Genomic DNA, 27,671 nt, shown 5'->3' with positions numbered 1-27,671 from the left:
GAGATCATGACCTGAGCTGAAACCAAGAGTCGGATGCTTAACCAACTGAGCCACTCAGATGTCCTGAAGCAAAAAGTTTTTAATTATGAAGTCCAACTTATCTATTTTCTCTTTGGTTGCTTGAACTTTAGGTGTTATATTCGCATTTTATTCTTTTTTATTCAATTATAAATAAAATTGTTTTCTTAATTTTATTTTCAGTTCATTGCTAGTGTATAGAAATATAACCAACTTTTGTATATTGATCCTGTATCCTGCAACCCTGATGGATGCATTTATTAGCTCTACTAGTTTGTGTGTGTGTTTATTTCCTGGGATTTTTCTAAGTACAACATCATGTTGTCTGCAAATAGAGATAATTTTACGTCTTCCTTTCTGATCTGGATGCTTTTTATTTCTTTTTCTTGCCTGGTTGCCCTGGCTAGAATCTCCAGCACAATGTTGAATAGATGTGGTCAAAACAAACATCCTTGTCTTGTTCCTGATGTTAGGGGGGAAAAGCATATAGTCCTTCACAATTATTTATAATGTTCACTATGAGTTTTTCTTAAATGCCCTTTATCAAGTTGAGGAAGTTCCTTTATAGTCCTAGTTTGTTGTGTATTTCTATCATAAGAGGGTGTTGGATTTTGGTCAAATGCTTTTTCTGCATTTATTAAGATGACCATGTAGCTTTTATCCTTTATTCTTTTAATTTGGCCAATTTATTAGTTGGCTGGGGTTGCCATGACAAAGTCCCACAGGTTAGGTGGCATAAACAACAGAAAGTTTAATGTGTCATCAGGGTTGGTTTCTTCTGAGGCCTCTCTCCACGGCTTGTACCTTCTCCCTATGTCTCCACATGGTCTTCCTAAGCTTTTTACAAGGATCCAGCCATACTGAATTAAGATCCACCCTAATGACCTCATTTTGACTTAATTACCCCATTAAAGGCCCTATCTCCAAATACAGTCATATTCTGAAGTACTGGGCATTAGGACTTCAACTTACAACTTTTCAAGAGACACCATTCCACCCCTAACAGCCTGTAATGCAGATTGTTTTTTACATGTTGAACCAACCTTGTATTCCTGGGATAAATCCCACTTGATCATGAGATCACTTACTCCTTTCTATATGTTGCTGGATTCAGTTGGCAAATATTTTGTTGAAAATTTTTACAAACAGCTAGTGTTATTATTCTTTATTCCTACCAAAGTACTTTTACATATGCTATTTCACTTTCCCTTAAACAGAATTCTATGAGGTGGGTAGGATATTCACATTCACTAATGCAAAATGAAGCTCAAGAAAAGTGAAGTGATTTTCTTCCAATTATAAATTTGTAGTAGTAGATAGTATAGACTGGAATCAAAACTATAGATGGGAAGTACATTAGCGAGATGAAAGAAAGCAGGATTTGGTAAGAACAAAGAGAAACTTTGTATGGCTGGAAGTTAACAGGGTCAATTTGAATGGCATCAGTGATTTCAATGATGTAAGAACTGAGGTCATCTGCTGATGTGCACAATAAGAGTAAATAGACTTGTGGTTTCAATTCATGCATGTAATTAAACCAAGTAGAGATGACAATTCTCATTAATTTTGAGATCATGATTTGACCAGATTAGCTGACGGAGAATAAGCCAAAGTTTTGATGGTAGGGATTTGACTATGTCAGTAACAGTACACCATTCCTTCATTCTTGGAAAGTTAGTTTCCAAGGTGACTGCCAATTCATACAATCTTCTCTAATCCTTGATGGAGTTAGTACCATGACTGTTCAGTCAGAGAATGCTGAATTCAAATTCTATTTCCGGCCCCAACAGACTGTGTGACTTTGAGTCATTTAATTTCTGCAAGACTGTATTCCCTCATCAAATGGAGGAATTGAATTAGATGTTCTCTAAACTCCCTTCCAGTTCTATGACTCTTATTTAGTGAAGAAGGGGCGTGGTGATTCAGTTCACTGGAAATTTTTAAACAGCAATGATGAATTCGCTAAGGGTAGACTAAGGAATTACTAAAGAGCAATGAAGCCTAGAGGGTAGAGAGCAGGTAAGCCAGGCTGGGTGGCCAGCGAAAGTGGGAACGTAGACAGACTGGGGTGGGTGGGGGGAAGGCTACCCGGAGTTAGGAATATCATGGGGCATATTACACAAAGCTACAGGAATCTAGGTGGTCAATTAATTACAAATAACTACAAATAATTAAAAAGCCAGACGAGAGTCCAGGCTGGGACAAAACACAAATAAAACCCCTATCATTAGCCACCTATTTTTACATCAGGATCATGATGTTATTGATCTCAGTTCACTGAATGATGCACTGAAGAGCAAGAACTGAACCTGAGTCTCTCCAGTAGTTTCTGAAGTCCTGGCCCATCAGCTTCTCTAATCATTCACAAGTCATGTTTCATGTTTCTGAACTGTCACATGACACTTCATAATGAACAGGAGGCAATGTTCTGATAATCAAGACATCTGTTTTTCCTTTTCACTTAATTTTATTTATTTTTTTAACTTTATTTATTTTTAGAGAGAGAAAGCCTGGGAGGGGCAAAAAGAGAGGATGAGAGAATCCCAAGCAGACTCCATGCTGTCAGCACAGAGCAAACATGGGGCTGGAACTCACAAACTGTGAGATCATGACCTGAGCTGAAATCAAGACTCGGACACTTAACCAACTGAGCCACCCAGGCACCGCCAACCCCCTCTCCCCCCCCCCCGTCTTGTAGAATATTTTCAAAGTTTGTATAATTCTAAAAAAACTTTGCCACTTAAAATGTTTAAACATTTTAAGATGAAATTTCTAATGTCCATTTAAACCATTTTTAAAATGTACAAATCATTGTTTTTGTATACGCACAAGATTGTGCAATCATCACTACTAATTCCAGAACATTTTATCACCCTAAATAGAAATATCCTTCTCCCCATCCCCTGGCAGCAAGTAATCAACTTTCTGTTTTTGCAGATTTGCCTATTTTAGCAATTTCATATAAATGGAATCATACAATATGTGGCTTTTGTGTCCGACTTCTTTCACTTAGCATGTTTTTAAGGTTCCTTCATGATGCAGCAGAATCAGTACTTACTTCCTTCTGGCTGAATAATGTTTCACTGTGTGGATACCATATTTTATTTACTCCTTCATTAGTTGATGGATATTTGGGTTGTTTCCTTTTTGGCTATTATGCATAATTCTGCCATGAACATTAATGTACGAGTTTCTATATGAACATGTTTTCATTTCTCTTGGTTATACACCTAGCACAATTACCGGGTCATTATTGTAACTAAGCTTAACTTTTTGAGGAATGGCCAAACTATTTTCCTAAGTGGCTACATTTTTTTACATTCCCACTGGCAACATGTATGAGGGTTCGTTTCTTCATATTCTCAACAACTTTTTTGTTCTGTTTTGTTTACAATTATAGCCAGTGTGGTGGGTATAAAAGTGGTATCTCATCATGACTGATGGTTCTGATTTGCATTTTTCTAATGATTAATATTGAGCATCTCCTTATGTGCCTAGTGGCTATTTATATTTCCTTGGAGAAATGTCTATTCAATCCTTTGTCCATTTTAAAATTGGGTTGTCTTTTTGAGTTATAAGAGTTTTCTATATACTCTGGAGAGATCCTACTTGGATTAAAAGCCAACACAGAAATAAGAACTGACAGAGGGCAAAGCTGAGCCATGATGACGTATTTTGCATTCTTGTATTCATCCATGCATAAAGTCAGACTTACCTCCATGAAGCTTAGTTTTTTGAACCAACACATTCTTGGGGCTAATCTGACTAGAATAATGGAGGGGTGATCTTCCATGCCAGGATCACTCAAGTAGAATGGGACTTTTCCTCCATTAGTTTTTCTGGTCAATCCCCAGGCCCTACCCTATACTGTGGGCATTGGGTAGGAAGCAGGGGAAAGATGACTGATGTCTGGCACAATTAGAAGTACCACCTCCAACCCCATAGGGCCTCTGGTGAAAATTTTAAGACTACAGAGACCTTTGCAAAATTTCCATAATGCTTATAAATTCCACAACTTAAAAATAGAGCAACAAAGTAAAAAGTAAGGCAGATAAATACAAAGTGTCTAAAAATGCTAAAGTGGGTAAATACAGAAAATACAGAATCCTTGCATTAGGCATAGACATGGTTGCTATTTTTAAGAGTTCTGTAACTAATGTTAATGTTATATGTTTTCCAAGATACTTTCCTACCTACTATTGTCCCTACGGTGCCTACACAGATCAGCTGACATGGCCTTAAGTACTACTGAATGTTCAAATTACATGAGTCCAAAACTAGAGGGTTTGCCATGTGGATCTGAACAGGACAGGCTAAGGAGAAGTGGAGAAATTAGGGGTCATATGTGAAGCTGATGCATAGCTGCTTCCTATGTATCTTTGGAAAATGTAGGAGGGATGAAATATTTTTCTATGTGAAAATGAATGACACTGTGGTAGTTAGGCAGAGTAATACTTAAAATATGATCTTTGCCATCTCCATGCAAAAATGAGTGCCAATAAGAGATGTGTGATCACAGTACTATGGAGATACATTATTGTAGGAAGAGAGCTACAGGTGCTTCATCAAAGAGGAAGAAACACATCAAGAGGCAGACACAAGATCTGTAAACTACATTTATTGAGTACTTACTGGGCAGTGGGCACAACAGATACAAAAGAGTTATTAGGATGGGGACAGGTATGAACTTAAAAAATTAAATATACATGTTAATTTACCACTAATTCTACCAGGAAAGTACAAAATTTTTACAACTTACACTTTATAATGAAATTGTGATGCTTGTCAAAAGGATAAGCTATACATACAAAGCGAAAAAATTTTTTAAATTGTGCTTAACATCATTAGAATTACCCTAAAATGGGTTGATAAAATGCCTATTCAGCATTCATTCTCATTACACACATATATTTCACTTCCTTAAACACTGCTTGAAAAGTACAAATACTTTGACTTAATTGCTGAGAAATCTGTGGTCAACAACTACATGTGCCGTTTCTCTAAGAAACATCATGGCATGTGCGGTCCATTTCTCCTTTAAAGTCCATCTTATTTTCAGCTTAGCTTACTATCAAGTTCTCTTAGAACTGTTTATATCTCTTTTGTCTGATCATCTTCTTCAAGTTTCCTGATTTCATTTTTTAAACAATTTATAGTTTCACGACTTGCCTTTAATCTCTCCTTAAGCTCTGCGATTTCAAAGCTTGTTTTTTTTTTTGCAGCTTCTAATTTTTCTCTGGTTTTCACTTCAAGTTCTGCAACTAAGGAAAACATTTTTATCAAACTATTTCATTTTTCTCAGATGTCTAAGGTATGTTATAGAGTAATAAATATGGCATTTCCTTAGGTCAGTTTCCATGATAAAAAATATAAACAACCTAAGATATATTACATTAAACATAAGGAGGTGGGTAGAAAGTCTGAACTCTCAAGAGAGAAGCTAAGACATTTTCTACAACTAAGACTGAAATTTGGCCACTCACAGTTTAAAATTTACAATTAAGATGTTAAGACATAATGTCCTTGTTTTCTTTTGCATACACAAATTTGGAAATAAGGGGGCATACAATCCAAGAGACATCCAACTAATAAGAAGAGCTAACTAAATACAGTGTTCTGAGGGCACCTGGGTGGCTTAGTCGGTTAAGTGCCTGGCTCCTGATTTCTGCTCAGGTCATGATCTCACAGTCCTGAGATGGAGCCCTACATAGGGCCCTAAGCTCAACGTGGAGGCTGCTTAAGATTCTCCCTCTCCCTCCGCCTCTCCCCCACTTGTGCACATGATCTCTCTCTCCAAAAATAAAAATAAATGTTAAAAAATTAAAAGCAAATAAAAAGGGGTGCCTAGGTGGATCAGTCCACTAAGTTTCCAATTCTTGGTTTCATCTCAGGACATGATCTCATGGTTCCTGAGACTGAGTTCTGTGTTGGGCTCTGTGCTGGCAGCGTGGAGTCTGCTTGGGAGTTTCTCTCTACCCCTGCACCCCCTCTTGTGTGCGATCTCTCTCTCTCTCAAAATAAACATTTAAGAATAAATAAACAGGGGCACCTGGTGGCTCAGTCAGTTAAGCATCCTACTTTGGCTCCGATCATGATCTCCTGGTTTGTGAGTTTGAGCCTCACATCGGGTTCTCCGCTGTCAGCACAGAGACTGCTTCAGATCCTCTGTCCCCCTCACTCTGTCCTTCCCTCACTGGTTCTCTCTCTCTCAAAATAAATAAACTTAAAAAAAAAAAAACACATACATACATACAGTGTTCTTAATGTACAGGTGAAACATATAAACAAAATCACACTGGTAAAACAAACCTTTATTTTTTTTCTCAAAAAAGACAGCAATAATTCTTAGGTCTAAATTCCAGCTGTACCATTTATTAGCTGTGCCACTCTTAAGTTATTTATTATTTTTATGCTCTTTTCCTCACTATATTATGACGTATATTATAATAAGACTATAATACCTCATATTATTAAAAAAATATTTTAAGTGTAGTTTTTTAAAAGTTTATTTATTTATTTATTTATTTATTTATTTATTTATTTAGAAAGTGTGCACTCGCATGCCAGTGGGGGAGGGCAGACAGACAGGGAGAGAGAGAATCCCAAGCAGGCTCTGTGCTGATAGCCCAGAGCCTGACACAGAGCTCAATCTCATGAACTACTTGCCAGATCATGACCAGGGCCCAAAATCGAAGAGTCAGACACTTAACTGACTGAGCCACCCAGACACCCTTAACTTCTAGTTTTAATTGCTTCATTTATTTTGCGACCTATTTCTTTCTCCCAAACTAGTCTTCGTGGTTTTACAGAAATTCTGGTAGATAATGTGCTCTTAGTTGAGCTTTTCTATTTTCTTGGTGCTTGTGGAATGACTCCTACTGGTATTAATGACCAGCTAGTCAAAGAGGACCTAGCATCTTATGAAGTAGGGTAAGCAGAGCTGTGAACTTCCATTTTTAGTTGATATGTAAACTTTATTTAAACATTTTAAATGAATTAATGTATATAAAGTATCTGGAATACTGCCAGGTACATAAAAAGCCATCCTAACTACCAATATGACAAAGAAACACTAAATGATATCTAAAACATTCTAGCTGACTACATAACAAATTACTAAAGAAAATATCATTACTGTAAAATAGAATACACCTATTTATTATTTTTAATGTTTATTTAATTTTGAAAGAGAGAGAGACAGAGCACAAGTGGGGGAGGGGCAGAGAGGGAGACACAGAATCCGAAGCAGGCTCCAGGCTCTGAGCTGTCAGCAGAGCCCAATATGTGGCTCGAACCCATGAAGAGACCATGACCTGAGCTGAAGTTAGCCGCTTAACTGACAGAGTCACCCAGGTGAATACATCCATTTAAATATTCCATTTGGATAGTGTAGTATTATGCTTTACAAAGAAAAATGCCTACTTTCATCCAACATTTCCATCTTGTGGGCATTTCAGGTAATTGCTGCTGATGGCTATTAAAGCGTAGCTGTACTTTTGATAAGATATCACTGACTGGAAGCAGCACGGTTTGGAAAACCAGGGGAAAAAAGCCCTGTGAAATCAGAAAGACTTCGGTTCGAATATAACCTTGGCCCCTTATTGGTTAAATGCTGATATCACGTAAGTCTCCCTCAATCTGTTTTCTATTTGGTACAGTTAAAACTGTATTTCTCAGAGGATTTCTGAAAATTAAGTAATAAATGTAAATCACCTAGCACATTAAAAGCATGCAGTAATATTTCTTTATTTTACTCCTGGCTGGGGACTTTCTTTTTGTGATACATTTTGTAATACACATAAAATTTTATATTGGCAAAACAATCCTTACTTTCTTTGTGATTTCTTTCATTGCTTTTATTTTTAAAATTGATTTTGAAAATAGTAGTACCTACACATGATACAAAATAAAAAGGCTGAAAAATGTAGATGATGAAAAAAGGTCTCCTTTCACTCCCTCCCACACCAATCCCACACTGATTATTCCCGGAGAAAATCAGTTGTAGGTTTCTTTGGTATATTTCCAGAAATAATTTGTTCATAGACAAGCACACACCTAAGTGATTTCTTCTCCTCACTACCAAACAAGTAGTATCAGACTATATATGCACTGCTCTGCACCTTGCTGTTTCACTTAATATTACATCTGAAAGCCTATTCTATATCTTAGAGCTGTCTTATTCTCTGAAAGGCTGTAGACGACCTCACTAAATGGACATAATTTATCTGTCCCCTTTGATATGCAGGGTATTTCCATTTTTTCTTTTACAATGGTAAAATGTATGCTGTGCATAATCATTTCAGTATACTTGTGATATAACCAGTACACCTGCAGGATAAATTCCTGTTAAGTATCATTGTTGGGGCAAAGGATACACGTACTTGTAACTTTGAAGGAATGCCAAGTGACTCTTTTCTATTAATTTATGGGGTGCCTGGGTGGCTCACTTGAGAGTCCGACTTTGGCTCAAGTCATGATCTCACAGTTCGTGAGTTCGAGCCTTGCATCAGACTCTGTGCTGACAGTCTGGAGCCTGCTTCAGATTCTGTGTCTCTCTCTCTGTCCCTCCCCCACTCACACTCTGTCTGTCTCAAAACCAAATAAACATTTAAAAAAAAGGTTCTATCAATTTACAATCCCACTAGCATTGTATGTCTGTTTCCCTACTGTTTCAACTTTTTGGTCTCAGTTACTCTGAAAGGTTAAAAATGGTATTTCAGAGTAATTTTAATTTGTATTTCTCTTTTACCACTAAGGCTGACCACTAATCTCCCTCTTCCTTTTTATGAATTATGTTTTACCTTTGCTAATTTTTCTATCACATTACTGGCCTTTTTAAAAAATTGAGGTATAACTGACATGTTAGTATCAGGTGTAGAACATAATGATTTCACATTTGTATACGCCGCAAAATGATCATCACAGTAAATCTGGTTAACATCTGTCACCATAGTTACAAAAATTTTCTTTCCTGTGATAACTTTTAAGATCTCTTAGCAACTGTCAAATATGCAATACAATATTGCTAACTACAGTTTCCGTGCTGTACATTACATCCCCATGACTTTATTTTGTAACTGGAAGTTTGTGCCTTTTCACCCATGCAGCCATTTCACCAACCTCCTACTCTTGACTCCAACAACCACCAATTCATTCTCCACATCTATGAGCTTAGTTTTTGTTTTTTAATTCCATATATGAGATCATTTGGCATTTGTCTTTCTCTAACTTATTTCACTTAGCATAATGTCCTCAAGGTCCTTCCATGTTGTCACAAAAATGGCAAGATTTCCTTTTTTTTTTTTTACGGTTGAATAATATTCCACTGTATATATATTCCGCTGTGTATACGTTTGCTTTATCTACTCATTCATCAATAGACACTTCAGTTGTTTATTGTAAACAATATCTTGGCTACTGTAAATAATGCTGCAAAGAACATGGGGCTGTTTCTGTTTTTGTCATATAAATATCCAGACATGGAATTGTTGGATCATATAATAGCTCTATTTTTAATTTTTTGATGGATTTCCATACTGTTTTCTGGAGTGGCTGCACCAATTTACATTCCCACCAACAGTGCATCGGGGTTCCCTTTTCTCCACGTCCTCACCAACACTTGTTATTTCTTGTCTTTTTGATTCTAGCCATTCTAGCAGATGTGAGGTGGTATCTTATCGTAATTTTAAGTTGCATTTCCCGGATGAGTGATATTGAGCACCTTTTCATGTGCCTGTTGGCCATCTGTATGTCTTCTTTGGAAAACTATTCAGATCTTCTGCTCATTTTTAAATTGGATTGTTTGCTTTTTTTTTGCTATCAAGTTGCAGGAGTTCTTTATGTTTTTGGATATGAACCCCTTATCAGATACATCATTTGTAAATACCTTCTCCCGTTCATTATGTTGCCTTTTCATTTTGTTAATGCTTCCCTTTGCTGTGCAGAAGCTTTTTAGTTATTGGCCTTTCTTACTGATGTGCAGGAGTTTGTTATACTTTAAAGAAACTAGTCATTTGTGATACGAATACAGTATTTTTCATGGCTTGTCTGTCTTTAGACTTAGAGTGTTTTACTATGCAAAAATTTTTCTCTCCTTGCTCCCTCTCTCTCCACATCAATTATCAAATGTATACTGAGTGAAAGGCACTTTGTTAGATGCTGAGGTAGAGGAAGAAAATAGACCAGAAAGAAAAATGAATTACAGTGTCATAGGGAGCTATGAGAGCAGACTGGATTCATACCAACATGAAAGGGTGTGTGTGTGTGTGTGTGTGTGTGTGTGTGTGTGTGTGTGTGTCAAGGAAGGCTTCTTGGCAGCAGTAAAATCTGAACTGAGTTTTAAAGAATGAGAAACGAATCAGATGGAAGAAGCGGACACTGCAGGCCCTGGAAACAGCACATATAGATTTGGGAAGCAATAAGAAGTCCTGTACAAACGGCAACAGATAGTTTTAAATGTAGTCAGGAAGACCTGATCCGACTCCTTTGTCAAAAGGACAGCATTCACTGTAATATAGATTCTTGTTGTTTGGCTTAGTCTTTACACTTTATTTTTTGACAAATCGTAAGACTGCAAAGGGCATGATATATTTGGAAGAAGACCTGGGCTAATTAACAATGAGATCATAAAGGAAAAAATTCAAAAACTGCTTTTAGCTTGTTTCAGTTTTCTGCTTCCTATATATTAAATGATCATATAAAAAAAATGTTTGTTTTGGGGCACCAGGTGGCTCAGTCAAACGTCCGACTCTTGGTTTCAGCTCAGGTCATGATCTCACAGTTTATGAATTCGAGCCCCACATTGGGTTCTGTGCTGACAGTGCAGAGCCTGCTTGGCATTCTCATTCTCTCTCTCTCTCTCTCTCTCTCTCTCTCTCTCTCTCTCTCTGTCCCTCCTCTGCTTGCGCACTCTCTCTCAAAACAAAGAAATAAAACAATTTTTAAAAACTTATTTTAAATTGCCAAATTAAGCCTCAATTTGGAGGAAATCAATCCAAAGAGGAATTATTTTTGCCAAGTCATATAACTTACTAGTTAGTAGAAGCACAAACTATGAGGCTTTTACACAGAGACAGAACAGTTTATCAACAGAAAAGAAAGACAGCATGGACACGGGTTAAATCCTGGCTTCACTGGGTGATTTGGGACAAGTCATCAAGTCTCTCTATGATCTAGGGCCTTAACTCACAAAATGGGGCTAATAGTACCTTCCTCCTAGGGTTGTTAGAGGTATTCAAGAAGTTCAGAAATGTAAAGCACTTATCTAGTACACAGTAAGCTCTTATCACATGCGCACTATCGTTTTAATGATTCCTTATAGAAGTGATTAATAGCCAGATCACTGGACTTAAGCAATTTTCTATATATTTATTGATGTAAATAGGTTCATAAACTTTTAATATGCAGGGCGTCTGGGTGGCTCAGTAAGTTGAGGGTCCGACTTTGGCTCAGGTCATGATCTCACAGTTCGTGAGTTCGAACCTTGCATCGGGGTCTGTGCTGACAGCTCAGAGCCTGGAGCCTGCTTCAGATTCTGTGTCCCCCCCTTCTCTCTGTCCCTTCCCCACTCACGCTCTCTCTCTGCCTCTCAAAAATAAAGAAATGTGATAAAAAGAAAATTATAAACTTTTAATATGCTACATAACATGCAACCTCTACTCTGAGTATTACTCTATCTAAATATATTGCTAAGTTTTTTGAACCTAAGTTGTGAAGACTGCCTAGGATGAAGTTCAGGCTCCACCACTAACTAGCCGTGTAAACTTGGGCAAGTTTCTTAAACTCCCTGTGCCTCCCTCTTCCAAGTGGATTACCTAAAAAGTTATTGTAGATTTAAATGAGTTTATACATTTACAGATTTAGATGAGTAAAAACAGTAAGCGTTTAATAGCTCTGATTATTTTATTATAACCAAATATTGGGTGTTATGCCCTCAAATTGGTAAAAGTGTACATATCTTTTTTATGTCTTTGATTAAGATTCCAAAATTGCTTTCCTAAAAAGGCTAAACAATTCATGAGAATGCAAGGTTCACCAAATCCTTAACATGTACTACTATTAAAGATTCCTTTTGCTAATTTGATACAAATATGGCAACCCACTAATGTTTGGCTTGCATTTTTAAAATTACTAGCAGGGCCAATATTTTCCCACTCTATTCTCTAGCCATCTCTTCTTTCATCTGTCTGCCCATGGCTTTTGTCTATTTGTCAATTGAAGTTCAAAAATTTTTTCTACGTTATTGAGTTCAGGGTTTTAAAGCTATGAATCCCTTGCCATATTTTCCACAAATTTATTTTTTTTCATCCTTCTGAAATGTAGAAGTTAAATATATTTTACAAAGCCAAGTCTGCCTTTCTTTTCATGTAATTTCTTCTATTGTGATTTCTTCTCATACCACAAATTTAGCAAGTCTTCCTAACCAGGACAGAAAGTCACTTCTCTAATTTTTTAAATGACAGGTTGCATGACTTAAAAAAAAAAAAAAAATTTACTACATTTAATTAAACTGGAATTTGTTTTGTAAATGCTACGAGCAATGATCTAAATTAAGTTTTCCTTCCAAAAGCTTAACAGTTGTGCCAATATCATTTATGGAATTAGATACTATTAAGAAAATAAACTGAATACAAAACATGTAATTTACTGATAAAAACTTCCCAAGGTTATACAACTCCATACCATAAACTTTAACACATCAAAGTCCTTTTTATAAAACACGTTATCAGTACTACCTACTATACACACCTGAATTAATATTAGTTTGTTGAAAATACAAAAATGTGGGCACTTGGGTCATTATTTTTTTAGTTTATTTATTTATTTTGAGAGAGAGTGAGCTGGGGAGAGGCAGAGAGACAGGGAGGGAGAGACAGGGAGGGAGAGACAGAGGGAGAGAGAGAGAACCCCAAGGCGGCTCCATGCTGTCAGTGCAGAGCCCGATGTGGGGCTCGAACCCACGAACTGCGAGACCATGACCTAAGCCCAAATCAAGAGTCAGGCACTCAACTAACTGAGCCACCCACGTGCCCCTATGGGCATTTGAATTTTAAAAGAGCAGTTTTCTCTTATGAATTGGGCACATTTCCATAGTATAGGAGAAAGATCTATAATGAAGAGGAAATGACCAATACAAAATAGCCTATCAGTAGTGCTTTTTACCTTCTAAAAGTGATCATATACGTATGTTCTATGTTTATAACAAAGTAGTCCAGGTAAATGTTCTTGCAGATGTAAAAAATAAAGCATAAAATTTTTTAAATCAGTGTGATTTAAAATTTTAAGTGACTACCGAGTTGGAAAATTGTAATTAGTATTCAGCTCTTGTAACTCCTAGTCACAGGTTTCATGAAAATACAAACAAAACACCATTACACCCATTAGCAGTTAAACCGCAACCCCTTCTCTCCTGCATTCTCATCCCCCACTCCCTCTTTTATTGCGTTCACCTCTTGTGGCCTACAATATACTGGCTTATTTCCCCCCTGATATTGCACCCCCTCCCCACCTCCTGACCCCATATCCTGCTTCTGCTACCACTTCCAAGGCTACTACTTCCCTTTATAGCCAAGCTCCAAGACAGTTGCCCCAGCGCCTGTCTCCATCTCCATTTCTCTCATTCTCTTTTGATCCATTTCAGTTGATCTTCTGTCCTTACCATTCTCCTTCCATTGCTCCTCCTAAGGTCATCAAGAACTTCTACTAGCCCGTTTCTCGGCTCTTAACTTACTTGATCTATCAGCATTGGACCACTATCAGTATCGGTTCTAGCAGTATTGGACAGAGCTAATGACTATTTCCTGATACACTGTCTTCACCTGACTTCACATTATATGCACCCTGTTTTTCTCCATACTCACTGCTATTTCTTAATTTCATTTGCTGGTCATCTCCTTAATCTCTAAATGTTGGTGCCCATGGCTCAGTCCTTAGACCTCTTTTTTTTATCTTCACTCACTCCTTTGATGATACTAGTTGGTCTTAAAATTTATAAATCCATCCATATACTAACTTCCAAATGTGTATCTTTAGCTTAGACCTCTCCTTAAATACTAGACTTGTGGGTGCAATTCCCTTACCAGCATTTCCACTTTGATGTCTTACAGGCATCCCACATTCAACATGTCCACAACAGCACTTCTAATCTTTCTGCCAAAGCCTGCCCCTCCCAGACTTCCCACCTCTATGAAAAGCAACGATGGTTTTTTTTGGCTCCTTGGGCCCAAAACCTTAAGAGTTATTCTGTCTGTCTACTTCTCTCACATCTTATTCTTAAAACCATCAAAAAATCCTATTGTATCTATCTTCAAAATAAATCAAAACCTGACATCCTCTCAGCACTTCCACTGCTATTACTCTGGTACCACCTACCACTCTATCATATCTGGAATACTGGAACAGCCTCCTAACTATTCTCTCTGCCACTATACTTTTTGCTTTATGTGTGTTTTCAACTCAGCAGCCAGGGTGATTGATCTTTTAAAATGTTTTATAATGTCACTTCTGTTAAAAAACCCACAAACAACTTCACATTTCCTTCTGTTTAATTAAAACTGTAAAGTACTTGCGGCTACCCTCAAGTCCCTAAATGACTTGGTCCCTTATTAACTTTTCTGGTCTCACCTCCCCCTTCTTGTCCCTTTATTCACTCTACTCCAGTCACACTGGCCTACTCAGATATGCCAGGCATGCTCTTACCTTAGGGTTTTTGCCCTTCTTGCTCCCCTGACACTTAACATTCTTCCCTCAGATAAGAATGGTTCACTTCTGGGACACCTGGGTGGCTCAGTCAGTTAAGTGTCCAACTTCGGCTCAGGTCATGACCTCATGGTTCGTGGGTTGAAGCCCTGTGTAAGGCTCTGTGCTAACCTCTCTGAGCCTGGAGCCTGCTTCGGATTCTGTGTCTCCCTCTCTCTCTCTGCCCCTCCCCTGCTTGCTCTCTGTCTCTCTCTCGGGAAAAAAAAAAAAAAAAAAAATCATTTAAAAATAAAAAGAATGGTTCACTTCCTTACTCCTTTAGGTATCTGTTCAAATGCCACAAACTCAGGGAGCATTCTCTGACCTGATATTTAAAACTTCAACTATCTCCTCCTACCAAAGGTGTTCCCTCCCCTACTTTATTTTTATCCATATCACCTAATCACTATCTTACACTTTGTTGTTCTATTTATTTAATATCTGCCTTTCTTTTACTAGAATGTAAGCTTCATGAGAGCAAGGATTTTGTCTGGTTTGGATACTGCTCTATCTTCAGAACCGAAGACAATGCCTGGCATATAACTGGGGCTCAATATATACTAGAAGCAAATGAATGGAAGATCAAAGGAACAACTGAATGAATGGTGACATAAATGTTAACACAAGGATGGCAAATAGGTTTCACGTTGAGTGCCAAGTGCAAATGCTTGGCAGTAGCTGCACTAAGCGATGTGTAAGGGATTCTAAGGCCATGTTAGCTTAGAGGGAAAATACAACATGACTGATTATCAGTATGTCATTCTGGTACCTACCACCCCAGCATTAATTCAGATTAATAGGGCTTGATCTCACAAACCATGAGACCATGACCTGAGCCAAAATCAAGATTTGGAGACTCAACCAACTGAGCTACCCAGGCACCCCACAGTATACTTTACTTTATTACATGGAATAAAATACATATAAATATACAAAATATGTGTGGACTGTTTACCTACCCATAAAGCTTCCCGTCAACAGCAGGCTATTGGTAGTTAAGTGTTTGGTAAGTGAAAAGTTGTACACAGATTTCTGACCATTGGGAGGTGGGGATGGGAGGGTGGTTGGCAATCCTAACCCCCGCGTTGTTCAAGAGTCAACTCTAATTGTGTTCTGCAAGGTTCTTCACACAGATTTTATTAGCAAAGACTAATAAACAGGAAATGACTGAGTAACAGATTAAGCAAAATTAGTGAAAAGCTATGCTTAAAAGTAATTAGAGAATAAAAGACAGTATTTCAAAGAATGTGAGAGGCTGTTTTTTACCTTTCTGAAAGTAAGCCTACTTTGGAAACAATTTTTTGTTTTGTTTTGTTTTTTGAGAAAGAGAGAGAGTGCACAAGCAGGGGAGGGAGCAGAGGGAGAGACAGGGAGAACCTCAAGCAGGCTACTCAGTGTGGAGCCCGATGCAGGGTTCTATCCCACAACCCAGGAATCATGACCTGAGCTGAAATCAAGAGTCGAATGCTCAACCAACTGAGCTACCCAGGCAGCCTTACTCTGAGAACAATTTAAAACATCCTTCTTAGATAGATGTTCTATAGTAATACATTTTTTTTTAACTCCTAAAAATTTTACCTTTATATATCATTAGAAAAAAATGTAATACTTACTAATCATAATTTTTTTACCATTATAGAATACATTACTTTTCAGAATAATTATGAACTCATGGCACTTACATTCTGTTTCATGCTTATAGGCTCCTAACGTTAGCTGGCGAGATGTTGTTAATAATTGTTGCATCATTGCTGTTGGGTCTTGAAATATCTAACGGGATAGAATGAAAAAAGACCAATAACTTCAAAGTTCTACAACTTAAAATGCTTTTAAAATTCTCATTATAAAATCCTCTTACCATTTCATCATAGAACTCTGAAACCACTGTCTTTTTTCCCAGCATTGCATTGGTGTCTGACTGAAACAGCTTTAATAAATGATAGAGGGTCACCTGTGAAATAAAAATAGATGTCACACCTGTGCAATGATTTTCATCATCGTGAGACATCATGATTTCTGTAACTGAATTAGAGACTGGAATTAGCTAACATGTCAAATTCAGGATCGTATCTCAACTACAACTTACTGTGTGGCAAATCACTCAAACTCTGTATCTTATTTTCCTATTAGGTATCATTATCCATCCACATCGACTAAACATGAATGCTTTGAGGAGAGTAAGTATGGATGTTACAAAGCGTCTCTACAAAATGACTACATAGAAAAACAATATAAAATACAGCTATAGAAATTAAACTGGAAAATCACTAAGATATGAATTCTTTTATTTACACAGGTAAAACTAGATCAATTTTGACAGCTATTCTGTGAAGATTAAAGTCTACAAATTTACAGGGAGAGGGAAGATTTTATACTTTCAAAATAAATAACCAATACTAAAATGCTCAGTGAATGCAAAATATTTCTTCGGTGATCTATTATTACATAAATAACATAATAAATAAAAGTCAATGATAATTTACTTCTGTAGGAGCAACAGGTCTTCAAAATACCTAAGAACAGGTACAATAGGACATCAAAGGAAAAGCTTTGCAGCATAATGTGTGATTACTTGAACAAAATAAAACCTAGGTAGCAAAACAGCAGAATTGATGTTATAGAAACCAATTCAGAGGCCTCAAAGAATTTTCTGAAAGGTTAGCTAAAATCATTATAAGGAACATGTATGATATACCATACTTAATTTTTTTTTTTTTTTTCCATTTGAAAGAAAGAGAGGGTGACAGCAGGGGAGAGGAGCAGAAGTGAGGAGGGAGAGATAAAATCTCAAGCAGACTCCACAGGAGTCCAATGCGAGGCTCAGTCCCACGACCCTGGGACAAAATCAAGAGTCAAATTCAACTGACTAAGCCAGCCAGGGGCTCCTATACACCATATTTAAAGCAGATAACTTAACAATTTCTGGAGTAGACAGAAGGGAGAGGAGACTACGTGAGTGGATTAACCAGAACAGAAAAACTCACAACATGAAAACTTACGGCAGAAAAAAGCAGCAGAGGTCAGAGCCAGCACTCCCAGTGTAACCCCAGGGAGGCTCCAAGCCCAAAGTCGGCAGCTATAGAAATCAAGAATGCTGTGTGGTGGCAAGGCCTGTTACCCTTCCTTTCTCCCATCACTCAAAGACAAGAGAGCATATCCTCCTGTGAAACTTACAATTTTTCACCCAAACAATCAAATATGAAACAAAAATAAAGATATTTTCAGGCAGCAATGGTTCAAAGGTTCATTACTCAGGCATCCTTTCTGAAATAATTCCTCCAGCAAAACAAAAAAAGAAGCCTGGAATGATGAAGAAAAAGAACCATCTGTCATCACATGAGGAGGTGACAGTATTACCTAAAACTGAAAAATCAGGAGCACCTGGGTGGCTCAGTCAGTTAAGTGTCCAACTCTTGATTCAGCTCAGGTGGTGATCTCCCAGTTTGTGAGATCAAGCCCTGCATCAGGCTCCACTGACAACATGGGGCCTACTTGGGATTCTCTCTCCCTCTCTCTGCCCTTCCCCCACTCACCTGCACATGCTCTCTCTCAAAATAAAACAAAAAAATAAAATTGAAAAATCAAACAGATTGAAATATAGGAGATGCATGGAGTAATTTCTAGAGAACTGAAAAGAATCACTGTGGTTCTTCTTGGGAAGGGGCCAGAGAAGGGAGAAAGAAAATGTTATGAGTTAAATTGTGACCCTGCCAAAAGATATGCTGAAGTCCTAACCCTTAGTACTAGTAAATGTGACCTTACTTGGAAATAGGGTCTTTGCAGGTGTAATCAAGTTAAGATAGAGTGGTTAGGCTCTAATCCAGTATGACTGGTGTCCTCGTAAGAAGAGAAGACACACAGAGACAAGGAGAGATAGGGGCCAGGTGACAATGGAGGCACAGATTAGAGTTATACTGCCAAAACCAAGAAACACCTGGGGCTACCTGGAACTAGAAGAGGTAAGAAAGGATCCTCCTTCTCTTGAGGTTTTGGAGAGAGCATGGCCAACACCTTTATTTTGGACTTCTAGCCTCCAGAACCGTGAGAATAAACATCTGCTGTTTTCGGCCACTCAGTTTGTAGTCCTTAAATTTTTTTTTTTAATGTTTTATTTATTTTTGAGACAGAGACAGAGCATGAGTAGGGGAGAGGCAGAGAGAGAGGGAGACACAGAATCCGAAGCAGCCTCCAGGCTCTGAGCTGTCAGCACGGAGACCAATGCAGGGCTCAAACTCACAAACCGTGAGATCATGCCCTGAGCCAAAGTCGGATGCCCAACTGACTGAGCCACCCAGGCGCCCCAGTTTGTGGTCCTTTATTATGGCAATCCTAAGAAACTGATACAGGAGACTTGTATTTTTTTAGAGTATTTTTTAAGACCGTGTGCACGTTTTACTCTTATAATTTAAGAGAAATTTAAAACTGCATCATAAAACTGTCCTTCCTTAAATTTATTATTCAGATTCCCAAAAGCATTCATGCAGATATAGGCAACGAAAAACATAAAGATAGATGTCTCTAATTTTGAAGGATGTTTGAAGATTCTTAGAGCAATGGAAATGCCTATACTAGCTATGAAGATAATTCTAGGAATAAAAACCCAATTTTAGCATTCTGCTTTTAGGAATAACCATTCCTTTTATAATGGCTTAATCTATTAATAGGTTATTGGGTAACAGGAATTAGTCACAAGTTACTTAGGTCTTTCTTCTATATTTTAAATAAACCTTCATGACTTATTTTAAAGAGCCAACAATTAAAAAAGTATAAAGGCTTCATTGTACTAAAAGAAAACGATGGGCACCTAGTTGGCTCAGTCAGTTAAGCATCCGACTTCAGCTTGGGTGATGATCTCACAGTTTGTGAGTTCGAGACCCACGTTGGGCTCTGTGCTGACAGCTCAGAGCCTGGAGCCTGCTTCAGATTCTGTGTCTTCCTCTTTCTCTGTCCTTCCCCCACTCATGCTCGGTCTCTCTCAAAAATAAATAAACATTAAAAAAAAAAAAAAGATGACAATAGTTTTTGGGTAATAAAATTCAGGCCTATGTAGATCTATATGGAAATTTATTCAATAAGTTCATCACTGCAGAAGTGTCATAACCACTCTTTCCAAGACTGGACTTTGAATGTTGTCTCATACTGAAGTTATATGATACCATGATTTCTTTCAGAGATGTATTTTCCAATTGAGAGTGGTGGGTGAGACAGTTGAAGAACAGACAAGGCAGCACATTCTCAAAGTAAAAATGAATTCAAAGCAATCTTACAAAGTTAAAAAGAGTTTCTGCTATAGTAGCATTACTGATTTCTTCTCCTCTCTCAATATCTGCTGCATTTCTGTGCTCTATTCTCCCTAATAGACTATTTTCATTAAGGACAAGAACAGTATCTCATCTTTGTATCCGACCCCTAGAACAATATCTTGACAAATAATGGATATTTAATAATTTCTTGCCAAGTAGAATATAATGTCTTTTGAAAGTATTCTATTCTAAGAAGGACAAAAGAATGATAGGAGATCTGGAAACCTTAACACATGGAAAGTATTTAAATAAGCTATAGATGTTATTCAGGAGAAAAGAAAACAAATGTATGAACAGTTATCAGTAAAAAGTTCAAGGAAGCTTACCATAAACTGGAGCTTTCTTACATTTAGAACTACCTAGATCTGAATAGGATGTTTCACTTAATGACAAAAGTCAAGAGTCTGTCTACTGGAGACAACAAGCCCAAACAAGACTCTCATTTGACAGACTGCCTAAAGAAATTCCTACGCAGGAAGAGTATGGCCTATATTATGGGTCCTAAATCTTACTGTGCACCAAGATCACCTGGGTACTGGCCCCCTCTCCAAACCTACTAAATCAGACTTTCCAGGAGATGGGGCCTAGGAGTCCAAATTTTTAACAAACAACTCCAGTATCTCTGGTGCAGTCCATTAGGAACTAATTCTCTGAACTACAGGCCCAGGTCATAGCTCCTTTAGAAGCACATACACTTCTAAAAATGTAATCTGATAATTAAAGTGCAAATGTTTGGTGCTAAAGGAATGCACTGAATCTAACAAGATGAAAATTAACGGTGATGACCTGAAACTAGAGTTAAGCACCAGTCATGCACATGTGGAATGAGGGAGCCATAACTGAGTTGTGACCCTATAGGTTTAGGTTTACAAACAAAACAAGCTGAGTGGACTTAGTCAAAAAAAAAAAAAAAAAAAAAAAAAAAGGGGGGGGGGGTCATGGAAAGAATATGAGGTTTGAGTGCATATAACTTGGGTTCAAAAACTAGCTCTGCCACAGTAACTGTGCTTTTGAGCAATATGGCTTGATCTCTGAACCTCAGTATCCTCATCTCTAAAATGACGGTATCACCAACCTCACAAAATTGCTGAGGAATCAAAGTGAAAGCTTTGAGGGACATTTTACATTATCAAGCAACAATGTGATAAGAAGAGATCAAAAGATGAAAAAGTCAGTGGTTATAAATAAAAATTCATGAATAAAATATAAAGTAAAGCTGCTAGTATGGACAGCAACTTGAAAAAACAAAAAGACTATTGCTAGGGCTTTTAACTATAAAAAGTGGGTATTCTCATTCTTGACAGCAGTTGGACTCATCTTGTTTATTGCTAATAACCAAATAATATTAATGAATTTTAAATTTTTTGTTCTAGTAATCACACAATCCCATGACTTCTTTCTGAGAAATGTTCACATTATATCCCATCTTTCTATACTTGAAAAATTAAAGTTTTGAAAGGCACTTCCCATGAAAAATCTTAACTCAAGGCAAAATATACTATGCGATAAGCTTACATAAAGTGTATCTGAATAAAAATGTCAATATATAACAAACTATTCAAGTATTGTCACATTTTCACAATTAGAAAAACCTATTTTATGGTTGCAAAGATTATCATTACTCACAGGTCTTTCATTAGGATCAATGAAAAATATTTTGATGATTATTTCAAATTCACCCCATCCTGTTTCAGTAATTTCATATGGAGGCTTAGTAACAACTGAAAGAAGAGAAAAAAATAATTATAAAATATTTTTAAATTTGTATATTATGAATAAAAAATCTTTTTAAATGTGTACATTATGAATAAAAAAACTGTACTGTACCTCTTAAAGGATTGCCATAGCTTTCATGTAATTTAAATTGGATTTTCTTCACATATGCTGACATATCCTAAAATACAGAGGAATTAATTAGTTCTGCCATCTATATATAAAAACTGAGAGAATATGTACGTAGTCATTGAAGGTTTTTTTTTTAATAACAGCTTTATCAAGATATTCACATACCACGTAATTCACCCACTTAAAGTAACTATTCAATGGCTTTTAGAATATTCAGAGTTGTGCAGCCATCCCCATAATCGATTTTAGAATATTTTTATCACACAAAAAAGAAACCTCATACCCATTAGCACAAACTCCTAACTCCCTCTTCCTCTCATTCACTGGCAACCACCAATCTATTTCTGTGTCTATGGATTTGCCTCTTCCGGACATTTTATAAAATGGTATCATCCAGTATGTGGCTTTTGGTCTGGCGTCTTTCACTTACCATAACATTTCTAAATTTATTCCATGTGGTAGTAGCATGTATCAGTACTTTATTTCTTTTTGCTGCCTAGTAATATTCCATTGTGTGGATATCCTACATTTTATTCACCCATTCATCGGATGAAAGATATTTGGGTTGTTTCTATTTTTTTTTTGGCTATTAAGAATAACACTGCTAAAAACATTCATATGAAAGTTTTTGTGATTTAAAGGGTTTTAAATGGAGAAATATTTGTTCAATTAACATCTACTGAATACCTACTATGTACTGACTGCATTCCAGACATTAGATTCAGCAGCAAAACAAAATTACCAGCAGCCAGATTATACAGCAGTTTTGCCATTCATCCTTTCTGATGGTCTTTTACCAATTGTTAAAGAATTAAAAAGTATGAACTACTATTCCTGAAACACCTGATTAAATACTAGGCTAACTTAAGATGTGATGATTGGAAGATGTGCTGTGTTTGCAGCATAGTTCTTGTTATCATAACTTAATTTTAGTTACAAAGTTTTGCAAAATTGATTTCTGCTAACAGTTATATGATGACAACTCTCACTTTATTCTTTCAACTTTTTTGGGTTGACATTTCTACAAGGGGCCAATTTTATAATCAGGAAGTTACTATAAAATAATATTATAATTTACCTTCAATCAAAAACAAACCATGGCTTCAAAACAGTGATAGGAGAAACAAGTGCCTACCTCATTTCTATACGGTTTGACATACACTGTCCACTGATGGGTGTGCCCATCCTCTTCTCTCTTCTTCCCGAAATATCGAGCAACATTACCATAAACTATTGGTTTAACGATAGTAACCCCCTAAAAGAAAAATAATTTCAACATCAATTAATATTGTATTATTACCCAAATGTACAGAATAAGGGCTATGAAAACCTGTTTTAAGGAATGGCAGGTGATCTAAAAACGTAGAGTTTGCTTATAATGTGGATTTCTCTCAAAAAATCAATTTCAGACGATTATTCTCATTTCATATTAACACAAGTAACTAAACACCAGATTAATTATAACGTTCCCGCTTTGAAAATGTCTATTTAAGTCATGTCAAGTACTTGGAGAGGTTTTTCTTTGTTTTTGTTTTGAAGAAAGGCAAAAGGCTATTTACAAACTTGAAAGTGAGCCTCAGGAATGAAGACCACCAGTTTTGACTGCCATCACCTGATGGTCATAATGTCCTGATTTATCAGCTTATAGCAGTGTTTCCCAAAATACAGTACAAATATTAAAGGCAGTTTGGGAGAGGATTTTAGGTAGAATTAGGGCAAACACTGTTCATTATATTACTTATGTGTTAAGTTCTGAGATGTAAGTACATGTTTCTCAGCACATCTGGTAAGTGTACAAGTGGTGCGTGTTGACAGATTATCACGGAAAGGAGAAACAAAAAATTTCAAGTCAGGAGAAAATACCGAATGACATGAAACTTCACATGAAACTTGAGACTAGTTGTTCAACAGTAAGAATGTAACTGACTGTGCAAGTGCAAAATACACCACATGTGAAAAGTGCTATGCCAATGTACTCAACAATTACTAAGAAATGAGGAAGAGCAGCGAACAAATGAAAAAAAACTTTCCATTTTGGCGGGTAATTAACAAAAAAATCCAATCCCTACAAGCCTCAAGTTAGTTCAGAAGAAGGCAAGCAAGCTGTATGAGAATTTAAATAGTCACAGGAAGTGCTACTGACACTTGTGGCACAGGTTTGAGGCCTGAACAAATGAGCGTAAGGTGAATAGACAATAGATCCTGCAGCTGTTACCCTGTTACTGGAAACTTGCAAATTTCCTCAGTGACGCAGAGGGGGTTCATTTATCAAGAGCCTTTCTATATGAATGAAATTTATCTAAATTTGAAAAAGATGCCTACAAGACCACATAACAATCATCAAGAATGAGAAATAAATCCTTAATTTTAAGACTCTACGTGACTAACTCACACTCATTTTTGACAGAAAAGCATTTGAGGACTACAAGCCTCAGCTCCACACCGAGCGCAGAGCCTGCCCCAGGGCTCACACCCACCGCGGTGAGATCATGACCTGAGCCGAAATCAAGAGGTGGACGCTCCATCAACTGAGCCGCCCTGGTGCCCCCAAACTTTTTTTTTTTCTTTCAACGTTTATTTTTATTTTTGGGACAGAGAGAGAGACAGAGCATGAATGGGGGAGGGGCAGAGAGAGAGGGAGACACAGAATCAGAAACAGGCTCCAGGCTCCGAGCCATCAGCCCAGAGCCCGACGCGGGGCTCGAACTCACAGACCGCGAGATCGTGACCTGGCTGAAGTCCGACGCTTAACCGACTGCGCCACCCAGGCGCCCCACAAACTTTTTGAACCTTACATGACCACAAGTAGAGAAAGTTTTTTTAAGTTCTCCAAAAGCCAATGTTTTAAACTTCTGGTAGTACTTTCCTAGCAACCCAAAATCTTGTGCAAAAAGCTTGGCTAAGTATATATTTATGAAATTTCTGGTACTATGAGTTTTACCTGACCCCCTTCCAATACATTTTGGCAGTTTTTGAAATTTTCCAAGAACTCCTACTTTGCATGTGATATGAAAGCACTGTGTGTAATAGTTGTATGCGCATATAGTTAAAATTATGTGAAAGCAGTAGGACACAGAAAGGGACTCGAAGAAAAGCTAGAGGGACTCGAAGAAAAGCTAGAGTAACTAAATTGGGGCAAACGTGGGTGATTGGTTTTTTAAAGAAGAATCTCCTTTATGCAATAAACCTGAAATCAGAAGGGGAAAAACACAGGCGTTCTATCAAGAACCAGTTAGTCCTGCCTTAAAAACTAACGTGCCAGGAGATGCAGGAAGTGGGAGGGAAACGTTTAAGTGTCAAACATCACGTTAGGCTCTACAACAATTTAAAAAAAAAAAAAAAGCGAACATTTACTGAATGCTCTCTCCGTGCCAGCCAGTGTTACGTTCTTTGCATGCCTTGATTCATATCTTGGCGGAAGCTGGGGGGCTCTGTGAACACCACGAACTCTGGAAAGCGGCCTCAACTATCCTACCCTGGGGATAGGGCTCTTCGGCGATCACACTTGCATGTGCCCTGTGGGGTAAGCCTCCGTAAGGCTGCTGGAGGGACTGACTGCATCAGAGAACCGAGGAAAGCGGTTAGCTACAGAGCTTGGCACGGGAAGCGCGTAATCCAGTCTCTGCCACTGTTACTATCCTCACACTCAGGTGGACGGCACCCCGGTTTACCGGTGCCCGGGGCTGGCAGAAGATGACACCAAGCCCTCCAACTGGCCACTTGCCTCGGCAACAATGTCCAGTTCTCCCCAAACCACTACCGGTTGATTTCTGGAGGGAAGGCGGCCAAATGGTAGTCAAAAGAAACACTTATTTTCCCGCGGCAGCTGTGACTCCCCGACTGGAAACCGCGGTTCAAACCCGAGCGGAGAAGGCGCGAGAGGGAAAGCAAACGGGCCCTCCTCACGCTGCGCAGGGAGGAGCCAAGACGGGAGAACCGCTCCCGGAGCGGAGGCGTGGGCCGGGGACTGACCTTCACTCTCCCGCCGGAGTCAGGCCCAAATTCGGCCATTCTCTTGAACATATTGTCCTACAGAAGAAGCCGCCGCCGCCAGGGAAAGAGACCGGGGCCGGCGGGGTAGCCGCTCCCCTCAGAGGCCCCGCTCCTCCCGCGCGGGCTGAGGCGGAAGGTTTCTGGGTAGAGCGAGGGCGAGTCACCGGGGCTCGCGGCGCTGGGGCACAGCAAACTCCTCGCGGCGGGCGGCGTCCCGGAAGGCCGTTTAGCCCCGCGCGGTGTAGCGCCCGATGGAAGGAGGAGCGGCGGCGGCGCCGTGCGCAGGCGCGACGAGCTCGCCCGCGCAGTGCGCACGCGCTGGGCCGCAGCCCTCTTGCTGGGCGTGCGGAGGTGGCGGGAAACCGCTGGAGCCGACCCAGACCACCTGGCTACAGAGTAACCGAGACGTTGGCATTTGGAGCCAATACCTTGTCATCGCTGAACAGTTCCGATTCTGAAATCAAGTTCATTAAATCTACTCGCCAACCCCAGCTTTTCGTGGTCTTCATCCAGACCTCCACACTTGAACCGCTCATTTCTTATTTACCTCCTTCTCTCCTCCCTTACTTTCTTTTCTACTCACAGTTTAGATTCCAAGGTCCATAACTTGATGGCAAACCTATCTCTATTGCTCGTAAGTGGCACTGATAACTGCAAAGCTTAGTGCAGCACTAAACTAGTGGTTTCCAATTGAAGTTTTAGATGGTAGCCAGTTCTCTCTCCTTTTTCTCCACTAGTTATTTTAAGCTTTTCCTGAGTCTCAAACCTCCGACTCCAACATCAACCCTCTCACTCTTAGCGGATGACTTTGCATGCGTGTTATTTCACAGAGAAAAAGACCTCCATGCCAGCAGACCCAAACATAAGCTTTGGTTTGCCCAATATCCTTCATCCCTTCTCTTCTGTTCAAGAGGGAATCTTCTTCCAGTTTAAAATCAGTTCTTCAGTCTGTGTTCTTGATCTCATTCTTTTTTTGCTTCCTCAAGGATTTTGCCCCATCAGTCATCCTCACCCTGCCCTGTATCATCAGCCTTTCTTCTACTTTGGCTTTTCCCCATAAGAAAAGGTAAGTTTAAATCTTTCTTATTAAAAGCAATATGGAGGTTCCTCAAAAAGTTAAAAATAGAACTACCGTACATCCAGTAATTGCGCTACTAGGTATTACCCAAAGGAAACAAAATTACTGATTGGAACAGGCACATGCACCTTGATGTTTATAGCAGCATTATCAACAATAGCCAAATTGTGGAAAGAGCCCAAATGCCCATTGACTGATGAATGGATAAAGAAGATGTAAATACACACATATAATGGAATATTACTCAACCATAAAGAAGAATGAAATCTTGCCATTTGCCATGATATGGATGGACCTAGAGTGTATTATGCTAAGCGAAATAAATCAGGGAAAGACAAATATGTATGATTTCACTTATATGTGGAATTTAAGAAATAAAACACATGGGCATGGGGGAAAAGAGGCAAATCAGGAAATAGATTCTTAACTGTAAAGAACAAACTGAGGGTTACTGGAGGGGAGGTGGGCAGGGGGATGGGTTAAATGGATGATGGGTAGTAAATCCAATTACTACTTTCCCTTAACTGATTTGACTTCTTGACCAGGATTTGATGCTGTTATCCACTGCCTCTTTTGTGGTGCCCATTCTCTTGGTTTTTCTGTTATTTCTCTGGCATCTGATTACTAGGTAGTTAGTCACTGTCTCCTCTATGTTCCCAAAGTGCCCAAGGGATTGTAACTCTTATCATGTTCTATAT

General features: G+C 38.4%; 1 protein-coding gene across 5 annotated transcripts in view; it reads right to left on the bottom strand.

Annotated features, from left to right (window-relative positions):
- The window catches only part of YEATS4 (YEATS domain containing 4), a 57,920-nt gene extending 31,750 nt beyond the window's left edge, over window positions 1–26,170 (bottom strand). For 2 of the 5 annotated variants that reach the window (XM_047865972.1, XM_047865971.1), the window contains exons 1-6: window positions 25,875–26,170; window positions 23,038–23,157; window positions 21,885–21,951; window positions 21,684–21,778; window positions 16,613–16,705; window positions 16,437–16,524 (exon numbers count right to left, since the gene is read on the bottom strand). In XM_047865972.1, the coding sequence (XP_047721928.1) occupies window positions 16,437–16,524; window positions 16,613–16,705; window positions 21,684–21,778; window positions 21,885–21,951; window positions 23,038–23,157; window positions 25,875–25,925 (514 nt within the window). In that variant the 5' untranslated portion in view covers window positions 25,926–26,170. Of the gene's footprint in view, window positions 1–4,620; window positions 5,280–6,569; window positions 7,573–16,436; window positions 16,525–16,612; window positions 16,706–21,683; window positions 21,779–21,884; window positions 21,952–23,037; window positions 23,158–25,874 lie in introns of those variants that run through there. The other 3 variants (XM_047865970.1, XM_047865974.1, XM_047865973.1) reach the window with 3 other exon arrangements.
- Window positions 26,171–27,671: the final 1,501 nt, after the last annotated feature.

This window comes from Prionailurus viverrinus, chromosome B4, assembly GCF_022837055.1.
Source record: "Prionailurus viverrinus isolate Anna chromosome B4, UM_Priviv_1.0, whole genome shotgun sequence".
Lineage (NCBI taxonomy): Eukaryota > Metazoa > Chordata > Mammalia > Carnivora > Felidae > Prionailurus > Prionailurus viverrinus.
The sequence above is the reverse complement of the archived record's forward strand: the minus strand, read 5'-3'. Positions and strand labels throughout refer to the sequence as shown.